We start from the raw sequence: 26,506 nt of genomic DNA on the forward strand, positions 1-26,506 counted from the left end.
AATCCAGCCCTATGTCTATCTGCTCTATTCTTTGCTAACTATTTGTTTATTCTGCACCATTACAAGATTTCACTCACTGGTAAAATTTGTGCCTTATTTCTAATTTGAATTTGTCTGTCTTCAGCTTCCAGTCACTGGTTCTGGTAATACCTTTTTCCAGGAGATTAAAGAGCCCTTTATCTGGTATTTTCTCCCTGGGAAGTTACTTATACATTATAATCAATTCACGTCTCAGTCTTCTTTTTGATAAGCTAAACAGATTGAGCTCTCTAAGTCTCTCACGGTGAGGCAATTTCTCCAGCTCTAGACTAATTTTTGTGTTTCATGTCTGCACCCTCTCCAGTTTTTCAACATCTGTTTAAAAATGTGGATAGCAGAACTGTACGCAGTATTCCAGTACTGGTCTCACCAATGCTCTGTACAGAGGTAAAATCCTTTCCCTAGTCCTACTTCCCTATTTATACATCCAAGGATTGCTTTAGCCCTGTTTGTGACAGGATCGCACTGGGAGCTCATGTTGTTGCTATTATTTTATTTATATTATTGTAGTAGAATTGCTTATCCACTTTGACCCCTAGAACATTTACAGAATTGCTCTTTTCCATGATATAGCCCATCCCCCTCCCTCCGCCGCCTGTTCTGTAGGTATGGCCTGTATTCCTTGTTCCTAGCTATGTGACTTTGCATTTGGCTGTATTAAAATGTGTTTTGTTTGAATGGGAGAAGCTTACCAAGCAATCCTGAACACTCTGTATGACTGCCCTGTCGTCATTATTTCTCCTTCCACCAACCTTTATGTCATCCACAAATTTTAGCAGCAGTGATTTTATATTTATTTCCAGGTAAGTGAAGAAAAGTTTTCCCTGACACCATCCCAATACAGTAACTCCACATTTAACATTGTCCCACTTAATGTTACAGAGAGTCCTGTGGCACCTTTAAGACTAACAGATGTATTGGAGCATAAGCTTAACGTTGTTTCAATGTTACATCCCTGCTCAATTAGGGAACATGCTTGTTTAAAGTTGTGCAATGCTCCTTTATAACGTTGTTTGGCTGCCTGCTTGTAAGATTCTGTGGAAGAGCATCAACTTTACAAGGGACCATTGCACAAGTTCCGCTTCGCCGCCTCCTCCCCCTCCCTCCCAGCGCTTCCCCCACCACCCAACAGCGCTTAGGACTTTGGGGGGGAGGTGTGGCGTGCTCCTGAGAGGAGGTGGAGTGGGGGTGGGAAGAGGTGGGCCTGGAGTGGAGCGGGGACAGGAAGAGGCAGGCCTGGAGCATTCCTGGCAAAATCTGAGCCTGTTCTCCAGGGAAGCTGCCGCCGCTGCTGCTGCTGCTACAAAGGTGCTTCCTAGCGTCCTTGCCTGCAGTGGGCTGTGCCTGTGTGGGGTAAGCCAGGGGCACTTCCCAACCACAGTACAGTACTGTACAGTATAATGCCTTTTGTCTGCCCCCCAAAAAATGTCCTTGGAACCTAACCCCCGCATTTACATTAAATCTTATGGGACAATTGGATTCATTTAACATTGTTTCACTTAAAATTGCATTTTTCAGGAACGTAACTACAACATTAAGTGAGGAGTTACTGTATCCCAAACAGCTATATAATGGTGAAGGGAGCACAATATGGAATTGACTTCTCAGGGGGAAGTTTTCACACATTAACAGTTCTTGCAAGAGGGAACATTGTGCTGTTTTTTTTTTTCTTTTAAGCATTTAAAACTGAGTGAGTAAACTTGTTTAGCTTGCCCCATATTGCTTTGACTACAGACCTTTGCCTAATATAGATGTGGGGGTCTTAGCCTGTGGCTTGGCAAGCATCCTAAGTTTTTGTCTGAGAGGCCTTCTTCCTGGATGGAAATCGCATGTGATGTGCTTTTTCTCCTGCTTCCAGTGAGCACTGTGCTCAAGAACAATGTCTGCCATACAAATCCTACCCCAAAGCGCCCTTGTAGGAATTAGGGTTGGACAAGGAGCCTTATGAGTTGTCATACTTAATTTCTAATTAGCCCAAGGTATCAAAGCTGACATAATCATTGTTTAGGCCACACCTTCTTGTGAGGAGAGAGGAATAATTTAAAGCAGGGGTTCTCAAACTTCATTGCACCGTGACCCACTTCTGACAACAAAAATTACTACATGACCCCAGCAGCCAGGACTGAAGCCTAAGCCCACCTGAGCCCCGCTGCCCTGGGCGAGGCAATTCCAAAGCCTGGTGGGGCCAAAACTGGAACTCAAGGGCTTCTGCCGTAGACGGAGGTCTGTAACCTGAACCTGCCACCCAGGGCTGAAGCCCTCAGGCTTTGGCTTTTACCCCAGGTGGTGGGACTTGGGCTTTGGCCCTGAGCGATGGGGCTTGGGCTTTGACCTCAGGCCTCAGCAAGTCTAAGTCAGCCCTGGCAACCCCATTGAAACAGGGTCGCAACCCACTTTGGGGTCCCAACCCACAGTTTGAGAACCGCTGATTTAAAGTAATCATTAGGAGCTGCTTGATCATGAAAACAAAACTCTCTTTCTCTTTATTCATAGCCCAGACAATTGCATTACATTTAGGGCTTGTTCCTGCAGTTATTATACAGACGAAACCAGGGCCGCCCAGAGTGGGAGGGGGCAAGTGGGGCAATTTGCCCCAGGACCCGGGCCCCGCAGGGGCCCCCACCAGTTTTTCGGGGACCCTGGAGCGGGGTCCTTCACTCGCTCCGGGGGCCCCGGAGCTTCTTCCGCTCTGGGTCTTCAGCGGCGGGGGGGTCCTTCCGCTCCGGGACCCACCGCCGAAGTGCCCTGAAGACCCGTGGTGGGGGGTCCTTCCGCCCCAGGACCCGCCTCCGAAGTGCCCTGAAGACCCGCAGTGGTGGGGTCCTTCCGCCCCGGGACCCGCCGCCGAAGTGCCCTGAAGACCCACGGCGGGGGTCCTTCCGCCCTGGGACCTGCCGCCAAAGCGCCAGGTCTTCGGCGGCAATTCGGGAGCGGGGGTCCCCGCTGCCAAAGATCCCAGGCCCCCTGAATCCTCTGGGTGGCCCTGGACGAAACACATGTTGATTTCAATGCTGTGCAGTACACATTATCACCTTGATTGTCAGAATATAATGCCAGCCAATGAACAATTTCATGTAGCCGATGTTTTGATAATTGAGGGAATTTTTAGGTGTAATTAATAGACATTGGGAGCCAAGAACCCATTTTGGAGAAGAGGAAGTTTTAGTTAATTGAATTTCAGAAAATCAAGGTTACACTGTATGCATATCTCTTTAACTCAGTCTCATAAGGCTAGAACTGAAGCTTTATTAAAATTCAAAGGACTCTTAACTGTCCTTAACTGCTAATCATTTGATCGTGTCTCGTTTTATTTCCAGAAAGTCATGTTGACAGAACGTTTTCTTGCTTATGTATGCAAAGGGAAAGAAGAGGGGATGAGAGCTGTGTCTTATCACCTAAAACTACCCAGACACTGGAAACTTCACATGACAAGTCATCACTTATACTGACAGAGAAAAATGTTTTAATTTTAGTTGTACTGTGGGGGGGGGGGTGATTGTGGGGTTTTGTTTTGTTTTATTTTCTTCCCCAACATGATTTTGAAGAGTTTCAATATGAATTGTAAATATATAGAAAAACCTTTTTGAGACCGCTCTGCCATTGTCTATCTTCAGCATTTCATACTCTTTTTATTTATTCTATTGCAATGTTTCCTAAAGGCTGGTCTACACACAAACTTTCACTGAAATATCTAAATCAGTTGTAACTGAGACTTCTTGTTATTTTGGTACCATCCTGTGAGTGGACATCCTTATTTTGGTATAAGCGTGCCTGCATTGATTTAGCTTATATTGGTATTTTAGTGACTTCAGCTAACTTGAAGTAGGACACTTTAATTCTGAAATACACAGACTTCCACCAAAGCAACAAAATGTGTCAATTACAACTGATTGAGGCTATGTCTACGCTACCATTTATGTTGGTATAACTTGTATCATGGGGGCAGGTGGGTAGTCAAGCCGATGGAAGAGCTCTACACTAGAGAGCTGACTATACAGTTGTGCCACTGCAGCGTGTGTGGTGAAAATGCTCTATGCCGACAGGCGAGAGCTCTCCTGTTGGCATAAAAAAACCACCTCTGTGAGAGGCGGTAACTATGTCTGCAGGAGAAGCTCTCCTGCCGATGTAGCGCTGCCCACACTGGCGCTTAGATCGGTGTAACTTATGTCGCTCAGTGGGGTTGGTTTATTCACACCCCTGAGAGACATAAGTTATGTCAACATAGGCTGTAGTGTAGACATAGCCTGAGTTATTTTGGTGCAAGTTTATATGAGAACGAGGCTTAAATTTTCTCTAGCCGTATTAGAATCTTTGGCCTACCTGCACCATAAAATACCTTCTAGATGAATTTTGTTTTCTTTTACTTGTCTTATAGAATCGAATTTTCCTTCCAGGGGCAGACTTTTTGTTTTGTTTTTAAATTTGTGAATAAATTGATGAGAGACTAATACCACCAGCGTGAGCCAGGCGTGGCCCAGGAAGGTGCTATGCATATTTCCACAGAGAGACAATACAGGATGCATTTCCTTATGTAGTGAGAAAGGGCAGAGAAGGCAAAGACTCTCAAAAATCTAGCATATAACTATGCTGGAGCAAGTGAACATCCAGTCATCAGGAAAAAATCTAGTAACCAACAGTGGCCATTAAAGATTGCTAAATACTGGGTAGACTTGTTTGGGAATGATGAGGAGCAGTGTGCTGCTGTAAATGGGACAGCATCTAGAGCAGGAGCTAGTGATGCCCAGCCCTGTGCAGCAAGCTTTGCCAAGCCCATCGCAATCTGAAATGAAGTAATTGATGTCATTATTTCTAAGTAGCACCTCGGAGCTTAGAAATCCAGAGAAGCTAGAGTGCTGGTAGTGAAGTTCCATGGCAAAGCTATTTTGGCTGTAGCATAAAGATATTTTTGAGCTCAGACCAGGGGCATGCAGGAGTCCACCACAAGATCCTCAGAATGTCAGACAGCAGATTATTTTCAGAGGACAGCTAGGTTAATTAATGTTCATGTATGAAATGTGCTCAGAACATAGTCCATGGATTAGAAACAATGCATCCACCTCCTCACCACAATCACCTGCCTCAGGCCAAACCCAGGAAAAGATATGGCCATTTAAGTTTTGCCTAAAAGTCAACACATTTGGATTTTGTTAGACCAGAAAAGCAAATTCCAGGATGAGGCCCCATCACTGACACCGCCCCTTTCCAGCCACTTAGACATTCAAATCTAGGGACTGCATCCAAGAGCCCTACAGCTGACCTTGACTGTAATGCCAGGAGGAGAGAGAGAGAGAGTTTCTCAGATAACCAGCAGGCAAGCCACTTACCACACAAAGACGTGGATTTCTCTTGTTAGCAAATAACTGCTGCCCGGAGAAGCAATCATTCCTGCTAACTTTTCTGTATTAAGTTGTATTGTTTCTCCAAAGAATCATACCAGTGTGCAGCAAATTTGGGTTTTTCCTGACTCCTCCTATGTTTCCACAGACCACCCCCTATTTGTGCTTTTTGGAGACACTTGCTTTGGAGCATTTTACTGCTGTAAGTTGGTATGACATGATACCAAGTAGGAAGTTTGGGCTTGTGCTCAGAGGTCAAAGGCAGGTTTTATAGTATGTTCCTATGGTTTTTAATGTGCCAGTCGTGGGAGCATGTGCCCCAAATTCCTGACCTACAATAGCCATTCTATTCCAATTCTGGGCTTTTTCTGAACAGACACAGCATGCTGTGCCTAACACCATGGGCATTTTCTCTGACATGCACAAATGGGGAGTAGGATAAGACCATCAAGCATATTTTCAGAGGTGAAAGGCCAGTATAATCATACCACATCCCCCTTTGCATGTATTTGATCTCATTCTGTTTCCTGGTACTACAAAGTTTCCTTGAGCCTTTCTGGTCATTTTGAATAATTTCAGTTGAGTAGTTTCAAAAATGCATCAGTGACTTAGGAACCTAAGTTCTATTGACTTTCAATGCTTTGACCTTTTATAGTTAGTTTTTTCTCATCTGTTCTTGATCATTCTCTCTGTAAACGGATGTTCTTTTTCAGAAAGGATTTTTAAAAAATATTTATTACGGCTGCACATATTCTGTAAGTTATCGCCTTCCTTTTGCTTTCCTAATGAAACTTATTGATGAATAAATCACTATGGGCTGGATTCTGAACTCCTTTTTGTATATTGACTACCACCTTACTCCATGAGCAGTCCCATTGATTTCAGTGGAGTAAGGTTCTATTCAACATGAGTGAGGATATTAGAATCTGACCCTGAGCCATGGCGTATTCTGCGAGTTCTCATTTACCTCTTTTGTTTCTGATAAAAGCCCCTGGCTAACAAAATAATATCTAATCTGTTTCAAGACCAGCCTGGATGATTACTGCATCCTAGTTAATATTTCATGATATTTGTGACCTTTGAGTTGTTTTTGTCAGCCTCTTTTTCCAGCACTAATAAATAGATAATAAAGCTGTCAGAGGAACTTTCCATTCATATATTGAACCCAATTTGTCCATCTTGTCTATTCTGTACTTCTGTTGTCTAGAAAGAGTTTAATATTTTGCCTTTTAAACTAGAAATAGAATGTTTAAATGGGTTCAGAAGAATCCAGGTGCTTCTCAGGTGAGGACTGGAGCTCTGATATTAGTGCCTCATCTTGCCGTCATTTAAATCAATCGACATTTTGCTTCAATGGGAGCAAGATCAGCCCCTTAATGCAGTCATTTTGATACCCAAGCACTAGTCCTTATAATAGCCTGTCTGCTCTTCTGGGGCCAGATCCTCACCTGATGCCTTCTGATGCTGTTGCCATCCCATTAGAAATGGACATCAAAAGTGGTAATCTCTAGAATAATGTTGCAATGTCTGAAATAAAGACTGAGTAGGAAATCCTGACTCCATGGAAGTCAATGAGAGTCTTTCCATGGATGTCAATAAAGGCAGGATTTCACCCTATTTATGAAGAAATGTAATTTCAGAATCATAGCTCTGAAAATGACTGTATCTCTTTGTTTTAGCCACTAAAGTCCTGGTATTTTATGGGATTTTCCAGTGTCTTAGGAATGTCTGTTTTTCATTTCATCAATCAAAATTATTGGGCTTACATATATTTGTATTTATATGAGAGAGAGAGAGAGAGAGAGAGAGAGAGAGAGTGTATCTCTTTTCCATGCAGAATATGAAGCATTCACCACTGCCTTCCATCTTTCCCAGTCTCCTGCTGCAGTCTTAGCATCTTCCCAGGTCATTTTGATTGCTTTTGATTCTGCTTTTAGTGTGCATTTACACACACACACACACACACACACAATATTTGTTCAGCACCCATTGCTATATAAAGTAGAGTTTGCTCTGTTTTCCAGACACAAACAGACCACTGTAATGAACACTCAGTGCGATGAATGATGTTTGGAGTATACAGAAAAGTCAAATAAGTGTAAACACGATCAAAGCTGTTCTTGTTCCGCGTTTCATGATAGATTTATTCAGAACATTAAGGCACTGAAAGAAATTCTCCACACTGAGAAATATGCACATCGTTGTTTGAGTCAGAAGCCGGAAGTAGTGACACCAACATGCATTATTTTAAAGTGCTACTTTGTCTTCTGTATGAATATTTCATTACCTTAAAAATGTTGTCACAAAGTGAACCACTCTTTGATTTTGAATATATAGCTACCCTAGGAAATGGTGTTATGTTATGACTTTTGTGAGAGGGTGTCTTGGTATCCATGAGTGTAGCGCATGTCTAGATATTGGTTCATTGCTAAGATGTTTACATCCGACTTAACGTGGAATTGTGCCAGAATATCTGCAGTAGACAAAAAAATCTTTTTTGGTATAAGAAATCTAAATTACTGATGTAAAAGCATAACATATGGTTCCATTTTTCAATCTCATTAACTCATCAACAATCAGCACAATCCATTCCCAAAGGTTCAGAAGCCTCTTTTCACATTCTTCTTAGTGTTAGTGCTACACTGTGTCCATTACATTAATATAGCACAGGCAAGTATCTATTTACTCTACCAATCCCAGAACATCCTGCAGGGTTTCTATGTCAGCTGGACTGGTCCATTTCCTGATCTTTGTGAGGAGGTTGCAGGGCACTGTTCTGTCAGGGAGATGGGAAGACAATGGGGAATTGAGAATCCAAATAGGGATTCTCTGTACTCCATGCCAAGGATGTGTTGCTCAAACTACTCATTGCCCAACTCTTTCAGTAGGTAAAAGACCATTTCTCTGCATCACAGATTTGAAACTAGCTTAGGTTTATAGTGGCCAGAAGTTCTCAGTTTGTGATGGCAATACCATGACCTCTATGAAACGAGTTGATAGTGATATAATCCAGTTCCTAGTAGTCCAGTGTTCACATAATTGCAAGCATCATCACAAGTGGCATCACCTGACAGCCAAAGACTGAATGGGCCTCAAGACTAAAGAATCCTCTCACTTTAGAAGCAGGGTTTGGGAGCAGTGATGTGGGGAGATCTGCACTTGCAGCTGTTCACACTGTATCAGTTCTGTGGAAAAGGGACTTTCACGATTGGGGATGGGACCCTGGCATGTTCACCATTACAAATTTGTTTTCAAAATACATACAAGCAACCCACGACCATACAAATGTGTGAACTATCATGCTGTCTGGAGTGGCTCACAACCGAAAGTGCCAACCTCAGAGCAGACTTCCAAGAAGCAGGGCAAAGACCCCAAACTGGTTGTGTGTTCTGTAATTAGATTTCACCAAGCCAGTAACAATTGTGAACTCCTAACACACTATAACAGTCTTACCATGGAGTGCCAGACAGGCCCCCTGAGCATTCCAATCTAGCTTGTTTTCCAGGCAAGCAGGACTTAGTGACAGATGGTTGCTATACACCAAAGATCAGAAAATATTTAGGTTACTCCCAGTCCCAAAGGACCAGTCACTTACCCCAGATCAATTTGTACCTTAGATCTCACACCAAAGACAATGCTTGTAGATAGTAAACTATCTAAGGATTTATTAACTAAGAAAAAAATGAGAGCGTTATTACAAGATTAAAACAGGCCAACATATATACACAAATGAGTTACAGTTATGGTTTGAAAAGGTGACAGAGGTGTAGAAATCCGTCAGCTCTGAATGCCTTTTAGTTCTAACCCAGGTTGACTGTGGGGATCTCTGCTTCTGTTTCGTAGCTCCAGCCATGTGAGAGTCCAAACAGTAAAAAAGATGAACAATTTTCTTGTCAGCTATTTGTATTTCCTTCTTCCAGAATTCAAGCTAATAGACTGTGCCCTTTTGCACAAAGCTTGTTCGTGAGTGTAAGGGGGCAATTAACAAAGTCTTTGCATTGAGATGTCCCACAATGGACCATTTAGTTTTGATAGGCCTTTTTGATGGGCAGGAGATGGGCACTGGATTCACAGTTTCAGAGCAAACTTTTTTACAGTTACAAAGGGCTTGTCTACACATACAGCGCAGCATGTCTGGTGAAGATGTGTGATGCCAATGGGAGAGAGCTCTCCTGTCAGCATAATAAAACCACCTCTGCAAGAGGCAGTAGCTATGTCAGTGGGAGAAGCTCTCCTGCCAACATAGCGCTGTCCACACCGCACTTATGTCGGGGTAACTTATGTCGCTCAAGGGGTGATTTAGACACACCCCTGAGTGACATAAGTTACACCAATATAAGATGTAATTTAGACATAGCCAAAGCAAAAGCATAAATATTACCTCATAGCATGTGATAAAGAAAGTATCAGTGAGATCAATGCAGGCAGCAATTTACCAGCATTCCGTAAAGTCTAAATACTAAATATATTGTTATATGTCCAATACCCATCTTAACCATAGTAACATACAGGTGAAACACACTGGTTTCCAGAAATGAATTTGTCAACACTCAGCTGAGGCCTAAAGCCTTGGCAAGAACTGGCACCTGGTCTGCCAGCATCACATAAACCATACACAAATATTGCAGTTACCATTAAAACAGGGACTTTAAAAACAGGATTCCTTGACATTTATTTTCCCATTAATGTGCTCATACAATTCCTGTTACTGGGAGTTGTGTGTGAACATCAAGAGAAACTATACCTCCGACTTTTCACTCCTTTAATACAGGATATAGTAAAAATAAATACAGATGTTTCAAATCTTCTGACTACCCAGAGGATAATTCACAGATTAAGAAAGTGTTATTTTCCTGAACTATTAATAAATCATTATTAAGATTGTGCTAGTACATTTATGTACAAAATCTAACATGTCTTGATAGCAGGGAATACAGTGTGGGGTTTTTAAAAGTCAGCTTGAAGATTACTATTTAAAACAGACTCAAAGGCTTAGGGAGAAGATATGGATTTAGCTCCCTGAAGATGATAAGGAAAAATTGCATTGAGAAAACAGAGCAAGAGGTTAGTTTACTGCACTCTGGAAATGGCTGATATGAAAAGCAAAAGAATAGTAGTAAATCATAAGGTAATGGAAGCGAAAAGTCATTCAGTGAAATGCCCTGGAAAATTAAATGGAAGGAGGAAAGTCGTGTTCTATACACAGGCATTGTGAGTGTCCCCAGTGATAGACTAGTGTGCTGGCAAAAGGGCTTTAAGCAGAAGCAGAACATACTGGCCCTTCACATGCCCCTCAACCTGCCAACTTGCCACCACCCTGCATCCTGTGCTGCTGGATTCTGGGGAGCTATTACAAGCGGCACACCCTAAATTTTCACATGCTAAAATGAGGATAGGCTTAATTCTTCACCCTCAAAAAAAATAATAAACATCATAACAGCTGAAGATCATTTAACAAGTCAGCTGTTCTGTGGCACAGAAATCCTTAAAGTGACTCTTCTAAAAATGAAATGACAGCGTGAGTTTGGAATGAGGTCTTGTTCTCTACCATTACTATAAAGAAAGAGGAATTACTGTGTGCTCCTAGCATCTGCCTCCTGCATCAGAAGGGGGAGTGGGCATCTAACAACCCTCTGAAGAGGTCCTTTGCAAGCATAGGGGAGTGGGAATTCTGCCCCTGAAGAGGAAAGCTGTTTCGGGAGGTATGTGAAATAGTTGGTGGGGGGAAAGTTTTGGTTCTAGGGATCATGCTAGTTCTTACAGTATACAGACTAGTCTGTCCATCCATCATTTATAGCTCCCTGAAGAATTAGGTCAAAGGAGGGGGGTCTTTGAAAAGCTTCTGTGAAAGCATAATCTAAAAGGGATGAGAAATATTTAGTTTATGGCAAGTTTCACAAAACAAGTTGTGACCAGTGCATAACAACACTACATTTTAATCCACAGTATGTCCATTCCCATTGCAGACAGGGCCGGCACCAGGGTTTTTGCCACCCCAAGCAGCCACCCCCGCAAAACAAAAAAAACAAACAAACAAAAAAGCCGCAATCGCGATCTGCGGCACTTCAGCAGGAGGTCCTTCGCTCCGAGCGGGAGTGAGGGACCCACTGCCGAATTGCCGCTGAAGAGCCGGACGTGCCGCCCCTCTCTGGTGTGACCGCCCCAAGCACCTGCTTGGTAAGCTGGTGCCTGGAGCCAGCCCTGATTGCAGATATATTGGGAAATCAAAATGCAACAACAAGAAAACCCCTATATTATGGTAGCAACTAAGACATGTTATTGTTGCCCTTGAAATATTGGTTTATCTCATCACTACAACAATAGTTGTTTTTTTAATTCTCCCTGTGGACTTGGGAGTTGCTCAATTTTTTATGAACTACTACATTTATATCTTGATTAACACCGAAATAGCTGGTTTGTAAACTGAGCTTTTTTCAGACATATCCATATTACAATACTTTCTGATTAACATACACCATAATGTATTCTCCCATGCAAACACTGTTGTGTATAGAAATGAAAGGGTTCTAACTGGGGCATTTGTGCATGTTTATTGTAACATATTAATCATAAATGGGAGGCAGCCAAGAGAAGGCCTTCTCCAGTGACACAGGAGATTACAATGATGATTATTGTCAATGATAAGGAGCACTGACTGTGTGATTAATCTTCTCATTTATTCTCTGAAGATATTTCCTTCCAACATAATTTCTACTGATATTATGCAATTTACTGCCCTTTTTTATTTAATCAAAAATTTGGCTACCAAGGCTCATTATGACCCAGGACTGAAAAAGAAAAAGAAAAAAGGAAAAGCAATTTGATGCTCCAACCCAGAGAGGGCAGCCACTCCATCATACCACTCCTTAAACTTCCTTTATGTTCGAATCTTCAAGCCAGGAGCTTTGTGTTTCCATGAGAAGACAATCAAGTGAAATCATTCAAAGCACCTGACCGTACTTAGAGATGGTGGATCAAATTCTGCCCTCAGCTTCACCTATGGCTCTAATAATAACATAGTTACACTGTGGTAGCATTTTTTATTGGAGACTCTCAACATCTTCACAGAGTGGCTAATAATTATTATCCCCATTTTATAGATGAAGAAAATTAGATACAGAAAGATTAAATGACTTGCTTAAGGCGACACAGTAAGTCAGTGGCAGAGTCAGGAATAGACCTTAAGTCTCTTGACTCCCACTCTCTTGCTTTTAAAGCTGGACAATGCTACCTCCATTCACTGGGTGTGGATGAGGACAGACTTGGGCCTACTATGCCGATTAGTTGAACTATTAAATGGGAAAGACAATGCTAAAAAACCCATATGAATAATTATGGATAAAGGAGAACAGTTTCCTAAACAGCTCTTTTCTAGAAGCTTGGGACAACATTAATAGAAACATCAACGATTCCATCATATTTGATTACACACTATCAAATATTTCATAGGTCCTGCATGATCCTGTTAAGATTTCACAAAGATACGCCGCTGAGGATTAAAGGAGGGGCTGTAAGATTGAAGGTTGTGATTCTAAGTAGACATGATTGGGGCATCCCAAAGTCTGGGAATTTGTGCACATGCCTGCTCCATACATTCTGGGAATAATGGTATAATCGAGCCTGTCATAAATCTTGCTAGGGATCCATTGAAAAATGCACCTCCATTTAGGAATTTTTCTTGACTTCTCTATGGACAAATATGGGCCCCAATCCTACAGTGGGGCATGTCTGTGCAAAGCTCCTTGCAGGATGGAGGTCAGAATGGAAAAGTCCATACATTCCAGCAGTCACCAGATTTTTTGTCAAACTATGGGATGGTTCATAGTTTGAAAAAAGTTAAAGAATATGGAGTACTGTGCCATTGGAATCTGCTCATTCAACATGCCTCATGACTGGCAAAGGAATACCTGCCAAAATCCGTGTATATTCTTTCTTTTCTTCCTTCCTTCTAAGAGAATTTTAGTCTCAATGAAAGTTATCAGATTAACTGCCCTGACAAATGATGCCCTTTACCCACAGAACAGATAGTTCAAGATGCATCACACTGTTCGGTCAATGTGTGTCAATGCTTTGGGGAAAGGACCTTCTCTTAATAAGAAAATCCACTGTATGAACATTCGGTCCTTGGCTGCTCTGTGGAGACTGTGAACAAAGGTCCCAGCTACTGTCAATTGTGCATGATGTGGAGTTATGTGCACTGAAACCACTGGCTTATTTCACCCAGCACTTCAGATGGTAATGACTTTCAGTTACCACCTACTGGAGCTGGATTTGAGCCAGTGACCTACAGTTGTAAGGTTCTGTATTGCATTACTAACCCCTCTGCTATAAGAATTATTCAGCCTATAGTACTAGAATGTTTAACGATGTATCATTAGAATCTGCTCCCTGATGTGGTACTCTGATTCTTTTTGTTTTAATATAAAACCCTTTCATTCATTGACTCACAGTCTTCCTGCCACAAATAAATTTCCTGTCTTTCTTTCTAACTGTGGTGTCTTCACTACGGTCAACTATTTGGAACTCTGATTCCCTGCCTCTACATTTTAAAATTTCCCATCATGTTACATCTCATCTCAAAACCACTCTTTTAATGATACATCTAATGAAATGATGTCCCTTTTCTTGCCTTTTTAAAAACCATTATTTTGTTCACTTAAATACGATCAAATGTTGATTCACCTATTTCTTTTGTAAATTGGATAGTGTTATCTTTGATGACTGTATCCTCCTGTTTTCCTTCCCCAGCACTTTGAATTCAAGGCACTGTATGTATGTACATATAGGCTAGGTCTACACTACCCGCCTGAATCGGCGGGTAGAAATCGACCTCTCCGGGATCGATTTATCGCGTCCCATCAGGATGCGACAATCGATCCCCGAATCGACGCTCTTACTCCACCAGCGGAGGTGGGAGTAAGCGCCGTCGACAGGAAGCCGCAGAGGTCGATTTTGCCACCGTCCTCACAGCGGGGTAAGTCGGCTGCGATACGTCGAATTCAGCTACGCTATTCACGTAGCTGAATTTGCGTATCTTAAATTGACTCCCCCCTGTAGTGTAGATGTAGCCTTAAAAAAGAAGAAACCCCAGAATGGGCAATTGTGAAATAGCTGCCCATAAATGAAGTTTCTTTCTAATCCTCTCAGTTGGCTGTTGGCCTGTGCCCTAAAGCATGAATATTTCTATCCCTGACATAAAAAATTGTGTCCTAGCTAATGTAAAACATGGATGTTCTTAATAGCTATGTAAATGTCCAGTCCTTTGTTATTGTTTTATGAAAGTGGCTTATTAAGAGCCTACATTTTCCTTTGTCTATTTTGTATGCCATTTTCCCTTTCCCTTATTATTCAACTCCTCTCTAAACTAAACATTCCCAGTCCTTTAATCTTTCTTCATATGGAAGTCTTTCTATGTCTCTGATCATCCATCCCTCAACTCCTTGTATTTCTGCTATTTCTTTTTTAAGATAGAATGTCCAATCCCAGAGTAATTTTTGTAGGTGCTCTAAAAGAGAGAAAGAACAGCTGAATATGCAGATAGACACATAATCTTAGCTCAAAGAAACAGTGGGTAGTTAGAAAAATCCTTTTTTGATTTATAAAAAGAGCGAGAAAAATTTTTCACAATAAGTTTTCTGAGCTGTACTGTACTTTAAAACATCACTCTTCTAGTCAAACTTTCCCCAATTAATATTATGAAATTCAGGGGCCTGTTAGCAAAGCCTTTCTTCTGTTTATCTCTCTGGACTAGTATGCTGCTTCCCCTCTCTGCTTTATGAAGTTTTCTTACTGATTTTCCCCCTTCTCTGATCTGAAGGGAAATTAGCTTGAGAGGTAGGTGTGTAAAAGGCTAAGTCATGTACCAAGTAGCACCTGATTTGCAGAGGTGCTGGGCCCCCTCAGGTACTATTGTTCAGCTGGACTTTTGCATGCTCAGCCCTTCTGAAAATCAGACCCTTAATACCTGGTCGTTGGTAGCTGGCTCTTAATGAGATGCACTCTTTCCAATTACACATTTGCTTCCAATTAGCTCCCATGTATCCCATCATTAATTGAACACACTCTGGCTAACACAGGATAAAGTCTCTTTGGTGGATTTACATTATTTCTTTTCTTGGTTTGTTTATCTCAAGCTGTCTCAAACCTAAAGGTTTCCAAAAAGAAAAGGAAAAAATAATGATGTCTAGCAATCTTTTCCCTAACCTACAGGTCCTGCTATTTCCCTTTAAGTGGCAGTCAGACTAGCCCAATCTGACCTTTTATAAAGGCAGCATTGCAACATCTTTTCTGCTGTGTCAGCAGTCTTGTCAAAGGCCATGGTTTCAGGGGAAAATCTGAAGGGGCTGCTTCTCCTTCGGAGAAGGAAGAGAGGAAGTAAGGTTGATGAGCAAGAGAAAATGGGAGAAGAGGTTAGTGATTTTTTTTGTTCTTCGCTTCATTTAATTTGGTGGCCAGTGGCAAAAACTTTCTCATAGTTTCTAGGCTATGAGAAAACTTGCCAGGGACCTTCTTCAAACAAGCAAGGTAGCTTGAGGGCTGCTAGAAGGTCACATTTCTATTCTTGTGAATTTTAAAGTCTGCCCTTCTGAAGAAAGGGGAGAAAGCAAAGGAAAACAACATAAATCTTGCAGATTACAGATCAGAAACCCTTGTAGGCTTTTCATTTCATTCAAATATATCTCTTGGAGCACTGTATTCCTGCTATTGTGCCATGGAGCAAATAGTCAAGAGCTCAAGAGCCACAGCAGGGGCTAGGCTTGAAAACAAGCCCAGCTCCTGTTAAGGCACTAAACAACAAGAGCCAGATTTTCAAAAGTATTCCACACTTGGTATCTCCCACTGTAACACTGATGGCCAGACTATCAAATGAGCTTAGGGCCAGATTTTTAAAGGCATTTAGGTGCCTAAAGAGGCAGATAAGCATCTAGTGGGATCTTCCGAAGTCCCCAGATGCCTATCACCCAGTGATTTCAATGAGTATTAGGCACCTTGGTGCTTTTGAAAATCCCACTAGGTGCTTATTTACATTTTTAGGCCTTGAAACACTTCAACAAATCTGTCCATTTGTGCCCATGATGCAGCGTTCTTTTGACAATCTGGCCTATTATTTTGGTTCCTAAATGAGAGCTGAACTCCTCGAAAATCTGGCCTCTTGTGTTTCTTATTGTTCTCCCTGTAGTCTGGCTTTCTGCAGGTCCCGTTCCCTGCTTTGGTAAGTAGAGCCTCTGCTAAAGGCAAATGGTCCAGTTTTTTTGTCTACTGTATGCAAATATCTCCTATTGAAGTCAGAATTGCTGTAAAATTGTGGGTAGGGTGACCAGACTCTCTCAGTGAAGAACCACATCAGTTTTGGGAGGGTACTGTGCAGGCAGTGGGTAGGAATTTGAAGGGGATTGGTAGCTGGGGAGTTGGGCAAAAGGGGGATAAAAGTCTCCACTCTGTTCTCACCCAAACAATGTTCTTCCCTGACATCCTTCCATGGGCTGTTTACAACACTTTGAGTCAGTATGTCTGATTTCATGTATAGGGCAGGCTGGCTTGAGGACTTGAGTGGAACAATGACTTGCTGAGAAGTTTGAGTTGGGTAGAAATGGGCATTGTAACAACACAGGACCGAGTTTAGAGGCGTCCTAGAGATGCACAAAAGCTAAGATAGCTGTCAATTTCACATGTGTGTGGAGAGGGGACCCAGCTCTATCAGGGTGTGAAGATACACATACCCTGTTCTCAGGGAAATAATTAGATGTTTTCTTTCCTCTTCAGAAAAGACTAATAGACTTTGGCCTATTTTATAGGTTTGGTAAACAAAGAAAAGACCATGGATTTGCTTTATCTAGCTCTAGTGTGGTTTTTCATGCTTTAAAAATGGAAAGCTACAAAAACACATCTCTGGTTCGGAATACTGTCATGTGAATCCAGAAGTGGTTGGATCATAATCTAGGCATAATTTATTAACAGTAAACCATCAAAATGGGGAGAGTAATATCAGCTGAGATCTACAGGGTTTGGTATGGGTGCTAATTAACAAATTAATTGTTTAATGGAAATGCTAATCTGGAGGATAAAATAAATTATACATTGATCAGATTTGTAGAGGCTTGGCTGAAGCTACAGAATAATTGATCTGGAGATCTTCACATAAGAGGCACATCTAAATAGAGTGAGATTTTAATTTAGATAAATGTTAAACAATACACTGGGGGATGACTCTTAATACAAGTATAAAATGTAGGCTGCTGATTATAGAGCAATACTACAGTAAAGATAGTGGATAAAGAATGGGACACAGAACTGCCAGCTACTATGAAACGGTAAAAAGGGAAATGGTCATCTTGATTACATACAAGTGACAGCCTTTTACTGTGTACAACAATGGTGGCCATAATACTACTTCTACGTGCCATAGCAAGGCTGTAGATAGTTTAACGCTTTTATAGGAAAGGACTAGAACATAAAGTAGAATCTGAAGATGAGTGACAAATGACTTCAATCTCTCCTCACCTGCCATATTTAAAGACATATGTACAAGTGAGCGACAAAACAAAGGAAGCTATGATAACTGTCAAACTTTTATTTATTTGGTGACTACAAAGAAGGGTTTGTTTCTGGTGGTAATATTTAGAATGTTGGTACATAATATAATAAAGCGCTTCACTTATCTGGGAACTTACAATGGTGGGGGAGATCATGCATTTGAACACCTCTCAGATATTTTTAAAACAGAATAACAAGCTCTTCCTTCCCAGCTTTTGGGGGAAGGGGAGAGGGAAGGTGTGAAGAAAATGAGTCTTGAGTTTAGTTCTGAAAATAGTGAGGTCCATTGGTGGTTATTCTTGTCTCTTGTAGGAGTGAGTTCATAGACAAGTCCTGGGAAAGTTTAGTCTCCCTTACACTTGAACCACTCCTCTTGGTCAACATGTTCCCCTGGGATAGTGAATTTGATTGTCTTTGGAGGAGAAGTTGGGTATCTCGTAGCAGCACTGTATCTATAGCAGTCATGGGGACAGTGGTGCTGCCAAATAGTATCATGCTAGCCATTTGCAATTAGATACATATACTGTGCATGTTATTTCTGGAAGGGCACCGGTGAGTGCCCTGACATACATATGTATGTGCTCAGAGCATTTAGGCTTGAAATTAGATGAATGTTTCTAACCATCAGAGGAGTGAAGTTCTGGAACAGCCTTCTAAGGGGAGCAGTGGGGACAAAAAGCTAATTGGCTTCAAGATTGAACTTGATAAGCGTATGGTGGGGATGGTATGATGAGACTGCCTACAATGGCATGTAACTGATCTGTGACTGCTAGTAGCAAATATTTCTAATGGCTGGTGATGGAACATTAGATGGGGAGGGCTCTGAGTTACTACAGAAAACTTTCCCAGGTATCTGTCTCTTGGATCTTGCCCACAGGCTCAGGGTCTAACTGATGGCCATATTTGGGGTTGGGAAGGAACTTTCCCCTGGGTCAGATTGGCAGAGATCCTGTGGGTTTTTTCACCTTCCTCTGCAGCATAGGGCACAGGTCACTTGCAGGCTTAAATTTGTGTAAATTTGTGTGGATTCTCTGTAGCCTGGAGTCTTTAAACCAGGGGTCTCAAACACACGGCCTGCATGCGGCCCGTGGGGTTCTTTCATGGGGCCTGCCAAGCTCCCCCTGCCCGTGCGCCCCCCTGCCCACCCTGGTGCGCCGCGAGCCTCACACCACTCCCTGAAGTGGCTGGAACTATGTCCCTGCAGCCCTGGGCAGAGGGGAGTAGAGAGCTCTGTGCTCTCGCTTCCAGGCACTGCCCCCCGCAGCTCCCACTGCCTGAAAATGGGGAACTGGGGCCAATGGGAGCTTTGGGGGAGGTACCTGGAGGAGCAAGAGCAGCACATGGCGCTGTTCCTCCCCCCCCCCAGCGGTGCTGCCACCGCAGAGCTGCTCTAGGTAAGCGGCGTCGGGCCGGAGTCCACACCCCAACCCCCTGTCTGGAGCCCCCTGTCACACCCTGCACCCCAACCCCCTCCTGCACCCCACACCCCAACTCCCTGCCCTGAGCCCCCTGCTGTACCCCAACCCCCTGCTGCACCCCTCCTGCACCCCAATTCCCTGCCCTGAGCCCCCTGCTGTACCCTGCACACCTCCTGCACCTCAACTCCCTGCCCTCAGCCCCCATCACACCCTGCACCCCTCCTGCCCCCCCTGGGGGCAGGGAGGGGGCAGAGTTGGGGTGAGGACTTCGGGGAAGAGGTTGGAAAGGGCGGGAAGAGGCGGGGCTGGGGTGGGGACTCATAGAAGGGGTGGAGTGGGGCGAGGCCGGGGGCAGCAAGGGGTAGGTGTCAGTGATGCGGCCAATGCACTAGTCCTCATGGAGCCCTTGTGGTCATTTGAGTTTGAGACCCCTGCTTTAAACCATGATTTGAGGACTTCTGAAATAGACCCCTAACTTCTGGCTGAGTTACTGAAGTGGGTGGGTGAGGTTCTATAGCCTGCAATGAGTAGTAAGTCAGACTGCATGATCATAATGGTCCCTTCTGATCTTAAAGTTTATAAAGAAGCATTCTGAAAACTCAGATGTTGCTTTTCAGTGATTGTAATGTCTCTTTCAGTAAAAGTAAATTTTAATTTACACTTTTAAGTATATCCATAAGTTTAGGATGAAGTTTCTACCTTTCAAAAGTAAACAGGAAGTAGACTGGGGTTTAACCAGATTCAAACAAATCATGCTGATAGGAACAGGAAATATGTTAAACCCTACACTAACATTCCGTACTAGAACACATGTCATTTTAATGAAAGCAATATATGAGAAGGAAATTATCTGCAAACCATACTTCTTACACTCTAGGTCTGGGGACTGTTGTGTCCTGTACTATTTGTTGTTTGCACTATAGTTGTGCCTAACAGAACCAATCAAAGATCAGAGTCTGTTGCACTAGGCATTCTGCAGCCTTAGTTTTAATAATAATAATAATTAATAAAAAAAATTCTAGTCCCAAAGTTACGATCTAGGTTGTTACAACCTGAATTGTGAGGATGAGACAAACACGGTGGGCAGGAGAAGATAAAGCAAGGAACAGCCCACTACCATTGCTAGTATTGTTCTATAGGTACTGTGGCAGAAGTGAATCTTTGTATGTTACTCATTTCCTTACCTTGTAAGATCCCTGTGGTAGGGACAGTGTCTCTAGGTTTGTAGTTACAATTTATTTTATTTACATTTCTAGAAAGGCCCTAAAAAGAAGTGCCTGTCCTTCCACAATGGGGTCTTGATCCTGATTGGGGCCTCTGGCTGCTATTGCAATATAAACATTTGAATGACCATAATAAACTTCAACTTGCAGCACTCTTTAAATGTTGAGAAACTAGTTCCACAGTCTGGACCTTGACTTGTACTGTGCTAGCGGAACAAAATGGAAGAATGTTACTCTTGATGATAGTGGATGTCAGCCCATTCTGGGACTGATGGGTTTATTCTGCATTATTTGCTGTTGTCTGAACCAAATCATGGATCAATATTTCAGTAAACTCACTGATTTCTGCTGCCCCCCCCCCCACCCCCAGTCAAGATGAATGTAAGTTTATTATAATTTCTTTTAACTATATTGTAGGGCTTGAGGCCACTGGATAACAATGAGAAGATCTTATTGAACAGCTACAAGTAACTGGTTTTCAGATGATCTAATCTAGTTTGCCAGAAAAATACTAAAGGAGAACAGAGCCTTTCACCAAAAACTCTTGCATTAATGCATTGTGACAGTGATATATGTTAAAAACTTGTCTTTGCTTTCCTTTTGGTTAAAGAAAAAACAGTAATAAAATATGCATCACTAGTTTATTCATGTGAATTGTACTTGCCAAGAAAGCTAAGAAACACTGCATAATTTCATCTTTTATACATTGCTTAAGTATCTAAGCGGCTATTAAGAAAAATTGTAGAACTGTGATCCTGGCTATCCAGCAATAAGATGACACTGCTTCCTATGCTTTCAGAGCTCCAGCCATCTGGGTTACTGCAGATGACTCCCCTTGTGCTCAATAAATACCCATCTGTATCATACACAGAAACTGGCACACCTGGCTTACAAAGGATTAATGTAGGCATGTCCTGAAACAAGTCCACACACAGGAGACCCATCACTCTTGGAGGAAAGCATATTGGCTTGTTAAGGTATTTCATGGCTTTGAAATCAGGCATTTGTTGGTTCTGGATCATGGTATATTAGTCTATGTATTTCTGTCCATTCAATAATACTACTGCTCCTTTGGCTCTTACAGGAGCTAGGTGACAGTAAAGAGGTTGCATGGAACCGTTGTGTGCAAAGTCTGTTTTCACCCCTTGTGGAAGAGCAATGTTGAAGCAAGCTTGGGGGGTGCCTAATTCTCAGACTGAGGGCACCACTTGTGTTGATGGCTTTATTATTCTTACTCTGAATATGAGCCATGGGCTTACCACTGCAGAATACCTATAACAATGACTCTTATGCTCTGACATACCAGTATTAATACACTTCCTCTGGGTTTGCAGCAACATCTGTATTTGGCAACCAAGTAATTACTAATCCAGTTTTCCTTTTCTTTACCGTTCAGGTGGGCAGGCTAGTCACACAAATGACTGATCGGCTGGGCCACTGGCAGGCAGGAGGTGCTGGGGGCAGAGGGAGGAGCTGATGGGGGGGGGGGGGGGGGGGCTGCTGAAAGGTGCAGAGCACCCACTGTTTTCTTTTCTGTAGGTGTTCCACCCATGGAGTCTGTGCCTATGGCTGGATTAACCTTGAAAACAAACTACAATATTCTGTAGCTAGCACAGTTTGATCCTGGTCCATGACTGGTGATTCTAGGTGCTATGGCAATGCTAATAATAGAAAAATCTAACTATATAACCTAATAAAGAGAAGACCTTCCAGGAAGGCCTGCCTAGGGTATGTCTATGTTGAATTGTACACCCGGACTCAGATTTAAGCCCAAATCCCTCTAGTGTCAATCAGGAGCGGCGCCAGGGTTTTTGGTGCCCTAGGCAGGGGTCCTGCTGCACTCCCGGTCGTCATCGGCAATTCTGCGGTGGGGGGGGGGGTCCTTCCGCGCTCCCGGTCTTCGGGGCACTTCGACGGCGGGTCCCAGTGCGAGTGAAGTACCCACCACAGAATTGTTGCCGAAGACCCGGAGCGTGGAAGGACCCCCCACTGCCGAATTGCTACCAATGGCAGCAAAAGTCTCCCCCTCTCCCCCCCCCCCCCCAAATCCTGGTGCCCTAGGCCACCGCCTAGGTCGCCTAAATGGAAGCGCTGGCCCTGCTGTACATATACACATCTGCCTCACTCAGATCAGCAAGCACTCAGGACCTAGGTTCTATGATCCACCTAGAGGGGTGTCTGAGCCCAAGTCCCACTCAGATTGTGGTCCAAATGCTGTCATTTTGCAGTGTGGAAGCAGATCAAGCCACAGCTCTAAGTCAGAAGGTCTGTGTAGTGCAGTATGGATGCACTAGCATGATTTGTGAGACCTGGATCCAGCATTTGTAAGCCCAGGTTTACAATGCAGTGTGGATGCTCATGCGTGGGCTTGGAAACACTTGGAGTCCACAGGCAGAATCCCCCAGACCTGGATTTACGGGGGTGGTGTAGACATAGCCATAGAAATAGCAAAATATTTCTGTCAAATGGATCAATTTCTACTGAGAGTCACACAATAAAGGAATCAGTTCTTATATTCTGTAACCGTCCTTCAGTGTGCAGAAGGCCTAATATTTCTGGTTAATTAGTCCTTGGTTGCTGTATTGCTACTGCCCAAATCCTAGTCTTTACTTGAAGCCCAAGGAATTATCAAAGCTTACTTGAATAAGGACTAAAAGGATTTTGCCCAGTAAATTCCCATTGACTGTAGTGTGTTCTGAGTAAAGACTACAGGTTTTAATTAGCACCTAACCCCTCCCTTTGGCATTACAAGGATTTTGTCTCTTCTAGCAGAAATCGTCTGTAATTCTAAAAGCAGAGAATTCTATTTAAGATATTCAACTGAAAAATCTTTCACTGTTTTTGACATTCCCATAAAAGCCAGAAGAATGCTGCTACTCATCTGATCAAATTTATATATTTGAAGGGTTTGGGAGGAAGGTGAATACAGTAACTCGAAAGAAAATATGATTGCAAGTTTTACTCAAAGTGAAGGTGCTAGTTGCAGCCTAAGCTTTATATGAGTTTAAATTGTTATGCATTATAACCAGCATTTGTGACATCCAGCAGTTCCATATTAGAAAATGGCGACTAAAGTAACACGTGTGGATTTTGAGACCGATAAATAACCAGATTCTCTGAGGAACAAAAGTGAAATCAGACCTTGCAGTTGATGAAATGCAGCTAGGGGGGAGGAGGGGATATGCTAGAAACAGCCAACTATTTACTGGAGCTAAACAAGCTTTAAAAGGAATTAAGATTTAACTTCTGTAGTGAGGGGGATGGGAAAGTCACCAGCTATCTAATAGCTGCAGCAGAATAGTCTTACTAGAAATAGAATCGTCAGATCACTGCCGGAGAAGTGACTTGCATTCTGCGTGACTGCCCTGCTCCTGCTGTCCTTGTGGCATTTTAACACTGGTCATTTGTTGTAGACACTGCATTTGATCTTCCGGTTAACGCCAGTTGCACTGCAGAACAGGGTGTGCACAAGACTAAGGACTACCATTCTTTACAAGAAGATAGAAAAGATGCATTCACACTTCAAATTCCAGCCTGGGGAGCTTATTTAACAGTGCCCTAAAGAGAAGAATTGTCTAGCTCACTTTAATTATGGATAATCTAGTGCATAAATATCACTTCTCCTATTTCTCAGAGCTTCCTCTCAATGCAATTGGGAAACTTATATTAGAACTAAAAGAAAAGAGGACTCAAGAAAAGGTAAAAAGAAAAACCTCTTCAGCTGTAACCTCATAGATAGATCAACTAGTTTGTGGGAATGTGAAGTTTAGGTGTAATGATTTCTAAAGTCATTGTTCCTTTATGGCAGTTGTGTTTTATAGCTTCACAGGAACGATGTAGCTTTTTGTCAGGGGAAAATTGACCACTTAAGCCAATAATGTGTAGCTTTAAGGTAACTACTGAACACTTACAGCAGTTAGGGCCTGAGTCCATAGAGCTTTCTAACAAGTCATTGCCCATCTAGTAAGGATTGTGCAAAAAAACCAAACCCCATGCATCATTGCTGTATTGAGCCATATTTATAGCTATTTCAGTTCCTGAATCACTACCTCAATTCAAGGTAGCTGAATGAATGGTTTGATTCATATTTTGGATAGTTTTGAATCTACTTGCTATGCTAATAGAAGCATATTTAGATATCTGAAATTATTTGTGTGTGAGACATATATGGAGAGAAAGATGTTTGTCATAACTTTTGCAACTGGCAACAAGCTTGCTTATTTGCTGTCTTAATGTTGTAAGCAAATTGAGCAATCAGTAAAGATAATGTGCACATCTGATAATTTCAGACCAATGTTTAGTCCCCACTTTGAAGCAGACTTCTGCCAAAAAAAAATGGTGGGATTCTCCGCAGTAGGTTTATAACCTAATTCACTAAGCCTTCTGGTGTGAAAGTTACATGATTTGCATTGCTCTACACTTTTTTTTAAATTTTTGTTTAGAAACTGATTTTATAAATGTAAACCTGTTCATCAACTCTACTGCTAGTTGAAGGATGGGAAAGGTGTTGGGGGAGGGGCGGGGGGGAAAGAGATGGGGTGAATGTGGAGTTGAAACTACTCTGACTTGAGTGTCATTATTCAATATATGACCAATATCAAGGTACATGATCAGCATTCATGAGATGCCGGTAACAAGCTGAAATCTTTCATTCCTGTTAAAACCTATTCTTTGTAAAACACTGCTAGTCATAGCACTCTTGACTTAATGAAAGGGATGCATCATTTTTGTCTGCTGACCTTTCAACATATTTTGGACAAAAATACCAATGCTATCATTTGGAAGAGAAGAAACTACTTTTGACAGGTGATGTTTTCCCCTCTCACTAATGGTTTTTACAATAGCTAAAAATCCCAACTATGCACAGAAAAAGAATAGCTTGAGTTTTCTGATTGGTTTAGTCCCCATGTTTGTGGTGATAGTCAGTAAAGGAAGGTTTCCTTTAATTTACTCTAAAAACACTAACTGTTGAGTGGAATGCTGGTTGTGCTGTATGGATTGCCACGCACCGTGTTTAGGACAAGTTTTTGCTTCTGAAGGCCCCATTCCTTTTTCTAGCAGAGTAAATACTTAGGATCTGTTTGCTTAGGAGAGCTTTTTGGGAACAAGCCCATTCTTTCATAAATATTACCAGTGGTTTCCTAATCCCACTTTTTTAAACTTGCTGGCAGTTGTTTTACTCATTCTGATCTCAACTTAATTAAAACTGCAGATCAGAATGGCTGATAAATTCCTGCTACCTGGGCTTTTTTATGTTCAGATCTGGAGATTCCTGTTCTACTAGTAGGGTACTCTTCATACACTTGTGAAAGTGGAATGGAAGCATGTATGCTGGATTGTAGACTCGTTAACTATTCACTTTGAATCATTCAGAGAAGGTTTTGCCTGAACACTGAACTTGACTGTAGCTGTTTTCTACATAATTCCAGAGTCTCAAATGACCAGATTGCAGTTTGCCTTCATGCCAGTCAATCAATGGATAACTTATAGTTGAATTTCATAATGAAGCTTGTTTGTAGATCTGAAATATTGAAATAAGTCTTTTAGATGCAATATACTTTTGGCACTGCACTTCCAAACAGTGGGGGGACTTTTCCATTCCAATGAAAGAAGCATTCACACAGTCTTATTCAATTTTTTAAATCCCAGTTATGAAGCTGTATTTATGTAAAATAATATAAATTGCTGTTCATGGCCCTTTTTTTTTATATTGTCCTGCATTATGTTGTATGACTGCTGCCCACTGGGATGTCAAGAAAAGATGTATATTCAAAGACCCTCTTCTATGGATTTAACACTTTGATAAATCTATTTTAATGCTATATTTCATTTAATTTCTGTCTGAACTTAGCTTTACATGATTACGGTACTGAGATACTCCTCAAAGGTTGCCTGAAAACTTTAGGGAAACTATTTCCTTTTGATCACACTAAAGCTGTTTTAGTACCAGTGATGG

General features: G+C 42.1%; 1 protein-coding gene across 3 annotated transcripts in view; it reads left to right on the forward strand.

The window, feature by feature from the left end:
* Nucleotides 1–15,633: 15,633 nt before the first annotated feature.
* ATP2C1 (ATPase secretory pathway Ca2+ transporting 1) overlaps nt 15,634–26,506 on the forward strand; it is a 126,346-nt gene continuing 115,473 nt past the window's right edge. Inside the window, exon 1 of one of the 3 annotated variants that reach the window (XM_065583607.1) lies at nt 15,634–15,784. In XM_065583607.1, the coding sequence (XP_065439679.1) occupies nt 15,692–15,784 (93 nt within the window). In that variant the 5' untranslated portion in view covers nt 15,634–15,691. Of the gene's footprint in view, nt 15,785–24,097; nt 24,250–26,506 lie in introns of those variants that run through there. The other 2 variants (XM_065583611.1, XM_042841358.2) reach the window with 2 other exon arrangements.

This window comes from Chrysemys picta, chromosome 2 (assembly GCF_011386835.1).
Source record: "Chrysemys picta bellii isolate R12L10 chromosome 2, ASM1138683v2, whole genome shotgun sequence".
NCBI classification, from domain to species: Eukaryota; Metazoa; Chordata; order Testudines; family Emydidae; genus Chrysemys; species Chrysemys picta.